General features: G+C 34.7%; 1 protein-coding gene across 1 annotated transcript in view; it reads left to right on the top strand.

Annotated features, from left to right (window-relative positions):
• The window catches only part of ARHGEF38 (Rho guanine nucleotide exchange factor 38), a 153668-nt gene extending 143115 nt beyond the window's left edge, over window positions 1-10553 (top strand). Inside the window, exons 11-14 of the mRNA XM_065878263.1 lie at window positions 120-263; window positions 1099-1297; window positions 1442-1701; window positions 10368-10553. Of these exons, the coding sequence (XP_065734335.1) occupies window positions 120-263; window positions 1099-1297; window positions 1442-1701; window positions 10368-10553 (789 nt within the window). The remainder of the gene's footprint in view (window positions 1-119; window positions 264-1098; window positions 1298-1441; window positions 1702-10367) is intronic.
• Window positions 10554-11472: the final 919 nt, after the last annotated feature.

Here is an 11472-nt window from a genome sequence, read left to right on the forward strand (position 1 = left end):
TGCCCTAATTTTTCACTGTGGAATATGGTATAATTTTTCACTGTTCATCACAGATCTACTAAATTCAATACCTAATATGGTTAAGTATTTGTCTGTGAACATCGTATTTCTACCTACAGGTACCACTGTTGGCTTCAAGCATCTCTGAAATTCAGAATCGAGTACTAGAAGAGGTTCAAAATCTGAATTTTGTGAAGGGTAACTGTGCTACATTTATTGAGAGGAAACTTAGTTTTGAAAGGAAGAAGACTGTGCAAATTCTGGTGAGTTTGGTAGCATTCAGTAACAATGATGACTATCACTTTTTTGCCTTGATCAAATCATAATATATTATTTTCCATATCACTTATGTCATTCTAATATCCTATAGTTTACCTACTTATTATATGTAGAATTTCTTGTCTATTTCTAGCCTCTATACTATGAACTCCATAAGGTCATAGATTTTTTACCTGTTTTGTACATGATGTGTACAAAACAAGTGCCTAAATCGTGCCTGACACAAAGTAGGCACTCTATAAATATCTGTTGGATGAATGAACAGAATTTTATAGAGCAAAATCATTACAGTTCGAACCTTTCATTTTTCTTGATAAGGAATCCCAGTTTGCAGAGATGATGTGGCTTTCTCAAAGTCACTTAGTGGCAGAGCTGGGACAGGGGCCAGGCCTCTTGACTCCTGCCTAATTTACTGATATTATTTCCTGGAAAAATACATGCACATGTACAATTTACTTAATTAAATATTATTTATCAAGTGCTTAATACACAAGTGATTGCCTACAGCATGGCAAAGAATTAAAAAATTGTTCAACGTCAAAGAAGGATTAGAACCTCTGCCTTCGTATTCTCAGCTGAATTTTCTTTTTTCTCTACAACACTGCCCTCATGTGCTAACTAGAAAATCTTTCCCTGCATAACTCAGCTAAATACTTTCACATAATAACTTGATCTCTGCCTCAACATTGAAATAATCCTTAATCAATGTATGACTTCAACAGTTAAAAAATCTCCAGAGAAGAAATATCTACCAATATTTATCTGTGTGGATTTTATTATACATCTATCTGAACCAAAAGCTCTCCTTACTTCTCCCAGCCAGAAGTGCCACGTCAGAATGACACTCACCGCTGCAAACTTCTATGCACGTACAGTACAGAGGAACTCTACCAAGCTAAGCGCAAGTGCAACGCTACACAAGAATATGACATCAATCTTCTGGAAGGGGAGTTGGTGGCTGTGATGGAACAGAAGGATCCGTTGGGGAGTACCAGCAGGTGGCTTGTTGACACAGGAAGTAAGTTTTTTTCATAAGAAGCAAAGAACTTCCACCTCTCTTCTAGTTGAGATTTTCCCAGGGGGCCTCTGTGTCCTTCTCTAAATGCAACTGTTTGGAAAGAGTTATAAATAACCATGTTTCTTCTTTCTATTTCCTATCCAGTTATAAAAGGATATGTGTATTCCTCCTTCCTAAAACCCTACAATCCAGCAAAAGTGCAGAAGGTGGACGCCGAGAACAGGTTCTGTGATGATGATTTTGATAACATCAGCCTCTTTGTGTCTTCACGACCAGCCAGTGACAGTGTCACAGGCACCCCAGAAGGTAGCATAAGTGATAGCAGCTCATCTCTTAGTGGAACATGTGGGAAGTCTGAAACAAACGGTACTGATGTTGACAGTTTTCAAGAGGTAGATGAACAGGTAAGAATTTGAACCTGATGTAAAGACTCTTGGCTGTTGGAATCATGAAAGATGTTCTATCTTACTGTGAGACTTGGTGGAAGTGTCAGCTTCTCTGTAGCACTTCTCTCTAGCACTTCCTCTCTGTGCACCTTTTTGCAAGGAATTTAATTCTCTGAGTCTGTTTCCTCAAATGAAGAAAAGAGGACAATAATTCCTACTTTGCAGAGTTGATGTGTGGATATTAGAGATATTAGATATTAGAGATAATTTTATATGTAAAGTACCCAGCACAGAGTAGGCACTGAATAAATAGTAGCTGTTACTACTTAGAGTGAAGATGGTCTCTTTATACTTCCCCCATGAGAGGAAAACAGCTCAATACAGAACAGATCACCGCCATCAGCAGCATGTGGAAAACTGACCGTAGTTCCTTTGAGAGCAGTATCTTCATTGCACTATCTATGAATCAGTCACTTTTAATCTCTTGCATAATGACATATACTATTGACATATACTGAAACTTTTAAAAGCTACCTTTCTCTCACTTAACCAGTGCAAAAGCTATTGGCATAACCCTTTCCCAAAATGGTAAGTTAACTATAATATAGGGTTCCTTTTTGCTACCTCAGAAATGTTAATCCCCAAGTGGTGACGAACTAACTGGTTCCTTTTTTAAACTTGCTTTTTTTTCCTTAGTGGCCTTTTTTTTAAACTGTATTGGGTCTTCGTTGCTGCCCGTGGGCTTTCTCTAGTTGTGGCGAGCAGGGGCTACTCTTCGTTGTGGTGCACAGGCTTCTTATTGCGGGGGCTTGTTGTGGAGCACAGGCTCTAGGCACGTGGGCTTCAGTAGTTATGGCACATGGACTCAGTAGTTGTGGCTCGCAGACTCTAGAGCACAGGCTCAGTAGTTGTGGTGCATGGTCTTGTGGGATCTTCCAGGGCTTGAACCCGTGTCCCCTGCATTGGTAGGCGGATTCTTAACCACTGAGCCACCAGGGAAGCCCCTAGTGGCTTTTTATTAATTAATTTTAACTTTTTTTAAAAATAAGGTTAATACATGTTCTTTGTGGAAAGTTAAAACAGTAGAAAGATATATGTAAATTAATAGTAAAGGTCTTTATTCTCTCCTCAGTCCTACTTTTCAGAGACAACATGCAGGTATATCTTTTCAGATATTGTATTTACATGAGTGAATTTATACTTAGACGAGTGGGAACATATACATGGTACATAATTTTTTTCAGTTAACAATATATCTTAGATAAAACAGTACCTAAATATCTACCTTCTTCCTTAAAAATTCTGCATAGTATTTCATTATCTGGATACATCATAATTTATTTAACTATTACCATAATAATAGACATTCAGAATATTTTGAGGTTTTTAAAATTTCAAACAATATTTCAGGCCAGATCCTTGTTCATCTATTTTTATACACTTATATATATATCTGTAGGGCAAGTTCCTGAAAATACTGGAGTGTCAAAGGATATATAAAGTCTTGATATACTGCTCTTCAAAACTATTTTTATTCAACTTCTTTCAACAATACATTGATTGCTGTCCAATTCATGACTGATACATTAAAAAATAGTTTTATTAAGTCCTTATTTACATACCATACAATTTATGCAATTTAAGTATACAATTCACTGACTTTTAGTATATTACCAGGGTTTTGCAACCATTACCTGAATCCAACTTTAGAACATTTCCTTCACCCTAAAAGATCCTTTGAACCCATTTGCAGCTCCTCCTCTTTCTCACTTTTAGCCCCAAGAAATCTTTAATCACTTTTTTCCTCCATAGATTTGCCTTCTTTGTATTTTTTGTATTAATGGAATCATAAAATATGTGGTGTTTTACAGCCAAGTTCCTTCACTTAGCATGTTTTTTGAGATTCATCCGTGTTGTAGTATGTATATGTATTTTGCTGCTTTTCATTGCCTAACGGTATTTTACTCTATGAATATAGCGTATTTTGTTTATCCATTCACCAACTGATGGACATCTGGGGTAATTTCTATTATGAATAATGCTGCTATGAACATTTGTGTGCAAGTCTTTGTGTGAATTTCATTTTCTTGAGTAGATCCCTAGGAGTGGAATTGCTTATTGGTAAGATTAAGTTTTTAAAAAACTGCTAAGCTGTTTTTCAGAGTGACTGCCCGTTGTATGTACCCAACAGCAACATATGAGGATTGTGAATTGCAGTTTCTCCACATCCTTGCCTTATTGTCTGTCTTTTTTATCACAGCCATCTTAATGGAAGTGAAGTGGTGTCTCATTGTAGTTTTGATTTACATTTCCTTAATGACTAATGCTATTGAGTATCTTTCATGTTCTTATTGGCCATTCCTGCATCTCCTTTGGTGAAAGGTCTTTTCAAATATTTGCCCATTTAAAAAATTGGGTCATTTCCCTTCTTATTATACAGATTCTTTATATACTCTGCATAGAGTTCTTTATCAGATATATAATTTGCAAGTACTTTGTCCGGGTCACTACTGATTCTAAACTCATTTATACATTACTATGTGTTCTTACCACTTTTCTGTCTTGAAGTTTCAAAAACCCTGTTTTTCTATTACTCATTCACTCTCTTAGTTTATTCAGAGTTTCTATAAGACAATATAATGTTATAATACCAACTGATAAATGAATTTTTATCAGTGAAATCTATATACTTGATTAAATGTCCTGGCTGGCTTTTAATAACTTCTAGGTTACTAAGAGAACTTTCTAAGTTATCTTAATAACCTAGGACAGACACTGGAGGACCAAATTTGTGAAGATGACCTAAAGCTGTCTTGATGTTGAGTTCTAGTTTTTACTTGGCTTTACAGGGACTTTTAGATTAAGCACCTCACTTAGGCTCTTTCAGCATGAACTGTATAGTCTAAAATTGCATCTAGTGCCTATTAGCTGCTACTGCAGAGTAATTGTCTTTGAGTAAACCTATTATGTATAATGAGAATTAGATCCATTAGAAGTTTCCATTGCTGAGAGGAAAAGTAATGAGATAATTTTCTTTTGCCCAAAACAGAAAGTATATTAATGATACCTCTCCATAAAGTGCTACTTGTTTTCTTTCTCCTCTGAGTTTCGAACCAATTCAAAACAGACCCTGGTGTCAGGAATATAAATCTAAACATTATTACAAATATAGCTGGATTAGAAAATGCAGCTTGGATCTGCGGCCACATAGAATCCCCTATACCTTTGCTCTGAGTTGAAATAATGCAACCCAAATTGCAGGTCTCTTCTGATCAAATAATAATGGCATGATCTGTATTAGTTTTCTATGCTGCATAACAAATTGTCACAAACTAAGTAGCTTAAAACAACATAAATTTATTATCTCACCGTTTCCATGGTCAGAAGTACAGGCAACAGCTTAGCTGGGTGCTCTGCTTGGAATCTCAGAGAACTGAAATCTAGACGTTTGCTTGGCTGTGCCTCTTTTTGAAAACCAGGGTTGTCTTCCAAGCTCACGGTAGTTGGCAAAACTTAGTTCCTTGTTCCAGTAGGAACAAGGTCTCCATTTTCTTGCTGGCTATCAACCAAGGACCACTGTCAACACTCAGAGGCTGTGCTCAGATCCTTGCCACGTGGCTGTCCCTATAGGCAGTTCACGACATGGCTGTTGGCTTGCTCAAGGCCAGCAGGAGAGCATCTCTCTGATTTCAAATCTTTCCCTTCAGAGGTGACTGGACTCTCTTTTAAAGGACTCACCTGATTATGTCAGGCCCACTCAGGATAGTGTTCATCTAACTCAAAGTCAACTTATTAGGGACCTTATTAGGCACCGTTGTAAGATCCCTTTACCTTTACCATGTAATGTAACCTAATCACAAGAGTGAAATCCCATCATATTCACAGAGGGGATTATACAGAACAAGTTCAGCAGGAGGTGGTAATCTTGGGGTTCACCTTAGAATTCTGCCTACCACAGTATGTAAGATGCCTTGTTTGGCAAGCAGGATGTTGGACTAATGTGATAATCTTTGGTACTTCTTGAAGAGGACCAAGTTTAATAATGGCTAAAACCAAGTTTTAGAGGGAAGTAATGGCTGAGAATCAGTGCTCTTTTCTTTTTTCACATAAATAATACTGAGAACATAATTTTTGACATCAAAAAAGTTGTTTTGCACTAATTCTAGATTCATTGTCCGGTCCCTCCTCTATACATTTTTCAGCTGCTTATGACGATAATGCTATATATCTAGTGTGCCATTATTTTTAAAGTGCTTCAAAAGTCAGCAGGCTGTAACATATTTAAGTAGTCATCAAATGATGCTTTAGAGAGCTATTTATTGACACGAAAAGGTTTTAAAATATATTTTGAAGTGAAAAAGCAGGTTGCAAAAATTATGTGTACAATAATTACACGTTTATTACCACTTTAGGTAGGTAGGTAGATAGAAAGAAAAGTGGAAGAAGAAAAGGAAGAAAGGATAAAACAAGGTATTAATAAAAATTAGTAAATTTCTTTGTGTTTACCTTTATTTAAAATTGTTTTTTACAAAAATTACTTGTGTAATAACAATTCCTAATTGTTAACTAAAGAACAAGAAAGCTTGCTCCTGGTGGGTAAGAGAGAAGAATGAGCATTTTTCATGCAATATAACTATCTTGGCTTCCTGAGCTAATATGATATAATACTGTAAATGCTGGTTTTGTAGCTTTTTAGTTTTGGAAAGAAAGATTAAAATACATTATGATTTTTGTTGTTGCTAACTGGAGAACTGGGATGAAATCAATAAAATGAAATTCAGTGAAGATAGGTAATGTGGCTCACTAAGGGAGAATAATTAAATGCACAAATATAGCATAAGGAAATGCTGAACTGGCAATGGCACCACAAGGAAAGAGCTGGTGGTTATGAACAGTAGGTAATAAATTGGGTATGAGTCAATAATACAGTAATACAGAGTGTTATTTAAAAAGAGTAAATGCTGTGGAGAACTGGGTTGTAGTCATAAAATATTGTCCATAAAATGCGTCAGAGCTTTACAGATTGCAAAGAAGCAACTAATAAAATATATTTTCATAAATGCCAAGGTTTGGAAAAAAAGGATTAGATGATTATGTCTTAAATTTACAAAATTTTAATGTGTCTGGACCAAAACATAATAACACTGAAAGTCCAACAGCCTAGAACAATTAAAATATTTTTTTAAAAAAGAGAGAAAACCTTTAGCTCTTAAATCCATAACAGATTGAAAACTTCTAACCTGTAGTCTAACGTGATTGACTACTGTCTCTTTAAAAGCAGACTTACTTCCATTTTGAGTATCTATCTTAAGTGGAAGCACAAACATATATAAAACCCGAAAAATCTTCATCCTAAATTAATTTTGGACTATGATCATCTAAAATATTGAAAGTATATAATTTTGTACTTTAAGTTTACAATTTTATGAGAATCTATATTGAGCGTTTAAAACATAAGCTTTGCCATAATTTCATACCAAATAGATCTAGGTGGAAGATTTTATATTGCCCTTGAGAGTATATGTGCCAAATTGAAAGACCACCACAGATATTTAGGAATCATATATTAGCAGGTAATTTGACCTGCTAAAAAATCTATAGCTGCACTGATAAAGTATATACATTATGTATAAAAATTGCAAAAGATGGCTAGCAACTGCTAATGTGGGCTCTTAAGATTATTTCAGAAGCTGTGTTATGATACATGATATTCCTGAAAGCTTTTGCAAACCATATCCTCCACTCTGTTCTTGTGGATATATTCAATGTCTTCACTTTCTAAACAACAAAACATATTAGAGATTCCAGTCCCTTTCCACAAGAATACACTCTGCACATCCTTGCTAGAACAAGAGTTTGGTTCCTAAAGTACTATGAGAAATGGACCAAGCACAGGATTTGGAGTTAGAAGATATGGTCCTAGCAGTACCAACTAGCTCTATGATTATGAGCTTGTTAGTTCTTTAAGTCACAGCTCACAGGGTTGTTGAGGATAAAACACATTTGACATGTAAACTGTTATGAGAGTTATAAAAGGTGGTCATTATTGCTACCACTCCATTGCTCAAGAATTTATGGCATCTCCCTTTTTGTTTTCTCTTTACTTTTTTTTTTTTTTTCTCTCTTTACTTTTTAAAACTACAAAATAACCCATGTCCACCAATCTGTTTTGTATGACACAAGATGATCTCTTGAATGTTCTTGTATGATATCCAAGCCCTTCAGCCTTACTTTAAAATCAAATCAACATATATTCGAATTCCTACTGTATACCAGATGTGGTCAATGGAACAAAGTTGCAATGTGGTTCCTCTCTCTGAGGTGGAGCTCATGCTAGAGTTGATGAGATGATATATAAGTCAGTGGTATCAGAATACCATCAAAAGCTAAATAGTTCAAGATCTAAACAATAGCTTACACTGTACTTATACAGTGAACAACTTGGGGGTGAGGTGTGCTGACCCCCTGGGCAGCTGAAAATCTACAAAAAATTTTGACTTCCCCAAAACCAAACTACTAATAGCCTACTGTTGACCAGAAGCCTTACTGATAATATAAATTCTTGATTAACATATATATTGTATGTTTATGTATTATATATACATACAAGAAAGTAAGCTAGAAAAAAAGGTTATTAAAATCATAAGGAAAAGAATACATTTACAGTACTGTACTGTATTTATTGATACTATAAGTTTATGTCATCTGTTTACAAAATAATCATTTAATACCCACTTCAATATTGTATTATATGATACAAAACACTGTAGATGTTAAATGTATTGCTAACACTAGACATCAGAAATGAAAAAATAATATGAAAAAGCAATTCATATTTATTTACAGGTATAATGATTCATGCATTGAAAACAAGGCAATAGGATTGCTTTATGGTAGCCTAGTGTAATCAATATGATTGCTCCCTGGTAGGCTAGTCTATACACTAATGACTGAATCATTATCAAATTTTTATGGCATACAGTATTACAGCCATATTCATAGTACAATATTGGAAACACTGTTTACTTTTAAAAAACCACTTACCTGTGATGATAGGCTGATACGCAGTCTCTCCAATTATGAGGAAGAGGCATACTGAACAGTAATATAATTCTTTGAAAGCAAAGTTATAAAACAGTAAGAAAACGAACACATTATTTTTTATGTTAAATATCACTCATCTTATGCCTATGCGAGTAAGGGCAGACTAGTTACTATATATATTTTAAGCATTCATGATATACCTTACTTTTTCTTAATTTTTTTGATATTTCTAAACTATGTGGCTCGTCTGTGACTTTTTTCAAATAGTTGCAAATCTCCCCAAATTTTTCCAAAAATTTACTGAAAAAAGTCTGCTTATAAGTGGACCCATTCAGTTGGGTGTTGTCCAGGGGTCGACTGTAGTCCCCCCTCCACATTACCCAGTCTCTTTCCTGCTCAATGGAGTCACCTTATTTCTCATAATTTCCTTTTTATATTGACCTTCAATTTTGAGAAAGTTAATCTGCTTGCCTTTCCCATATACTGTTTCCATGTATTCATCTCTGTACCTTTGAATAAGACATACCCACCCCTTTATCAACTTCGTCACCTGTAAAAGGTTACTTCTTCCAAAACACAGCTCACAATTAGCTGATATATATATCACCTGCATTTGTAGGGCATTTTTTGTTTTGTTTTTTTGTTTTTGCATGTGCTCCTTTATTGGCATTTTTTTTTCCTAGCTGGGTTGTAAGTTCTCTGATAACGTAATATCTGGTTATTAATAGATACTTAATAACTTCTAATTAAATAAATAAATGTTGTTAGTTGATTGCTAAATTTTATATCATAACTGAACATTTTTATTAACAGTCTTATGATTTTAGTGGAGGAGGGACTAATCACTTATTTAGAGGCTTCCTATACATCTAATAATTATGAAGTACTCTTTTGAGGTTAAAGAAAAATTCTTTTGACTGAAATATATTTTATTCGTCTCTCTAGGTCACTCAAATAATTTAAAATTATAAATTTAATACATTGTCATTATAAAAGTTTATAAAATGAGTCAACAAATAAAAATGAAAATCACCTCTAATTCTACTACTCAAAGAAAACCATCTAACAATATTAGACACATATTGCACATCTGATTCTGTATCTTTTGTGGGGGGGCACTGAGCACTTTATCATAAGAATTTTCCTGTGTTATTAGTCTCAGAAAACACTATTTTTATGACTACAAATTTCCTTAATGTAAGTATCTAGAATTTAATTTTTGCTGAACCTTTAGTGTTATTCCAACTTCCCTCCCACTTTTCACCTTATAAGTAAGTCGGTATTGCAGTAACATTATTATGCAATAATCTGTGCCAATGTTTCTATTTCATAGAAGAGACTCTTAGAGCTATTTCTGAATCAAAAAGAGTTAACATTTAAAAAATATAATAGAAAGTGCCAAATTGCCTTCAAGAATGGACAGTTTAGACTCCTCCCAACAGAACAATAAGAATGGCAATTTCACTCTATTTTCATCTTGGGCCATACTTTAGCAAAATAAATCCAACAAAGGAGTTGGGGAGTGACTTTGGAAAAATAAGAAAACTTCAGCATTTCTTCTAAAAGCTTGGAAGTCTTTATTATGTTTGTCTAAATTTTTAGGCTCTGCTTCTAATAATGTCATTTGCTTCTGTGTCTAGATTTTCTATGCAGTTCATGCCTTTCAGGCACGGAGTGACCATGAACTCAGCCTTCAGGAATACCAAAGAGTTCATATACTTAGATTCTGTGACCTAAGTGGCAACAAAGAGTGGTGGTTAGCTGAAGTTCAAGGGCAGAAGGGCTATGTTCCAGCTAACTACCTTGGGAAGATGACTTATGCTTAAGAAAATAAGCCTTTGACTTTTATTTTCTGGCAAGTTGTTGACTGACTACCTCATAAAACCGACATTACAAAATGTTGACCTAGAAATCAAGAAACCTCCAAACTACATGAACTGATACGATACCAGGTTTTAATGAAGACTGTACTTCCAAACAAGATTATTTCAAAATGTATTATGAAGAATACATGTTGAAGGAAACACTAAACGAACAAATAGCAAAACAAACAGTCAAAGCTCCAACTATCAACTACTTAAAAGTGATCTTCTGAAAGGGTAAATGTATTTTTTATCGTCATGAAAGGTTGGATTTAAGGACAAGGTTTTTTCAATTTACTGTATTTTATTTTTCTGTATTATATATTTTGCCTTCAATGTTTTTGTTTTTCATATTCTCTCTTTTGCACACGCATGCACATATATACATAAACACAAATATATACCATATACATTACATAGTTTACACACATATATGTGTACTATATGGTACAGATTATATACACATATGCATGAACCAGGGAGTGTACTAAAGAGACGTAAGAATAGAAATTGTATACTTAATTAACAGTCAACTAGAAGTCTGATATGGACCCTCTATTTTATTTTTTTGGCCACATGGCACACCACAGGGCACGTGGGATCTTAGCTCCCCAACCAGGGATCAAACCCGCGCCCCTGGACTCCGCGCATTGGAAGCGTGGAGTCTTAACCACTGGACCACCAGGGAAGTCCCTGGACCCTCTCTCTAATGTAAGTTTCGAACTTAAAAAAAAACAAAAAGAAACCTGAATAACATAATAGTGATAACATTTACTGAATGCATACCACATGCCGGACATTGTTATAAACACTTTATATGTGGTAACTTATTTGATACTCACAACATTATAAGGAAACTGTGGCCTAAAGAGGTGAAGTAATC

Source organism: Phocoena phocoena, chromosome 5 (assembly GCF_963924675.1).
Source record: "Phocoena phocoena chromosome 5, mPhoPho1.1, whole genome shotgun sequence".
Taxonomy (NCBI): Eukaryota; Metazoa; Chordata; class Mammalia; order Artiodactyla; family Phocoenidae; genus Phocoena; species Phocoena phocoena.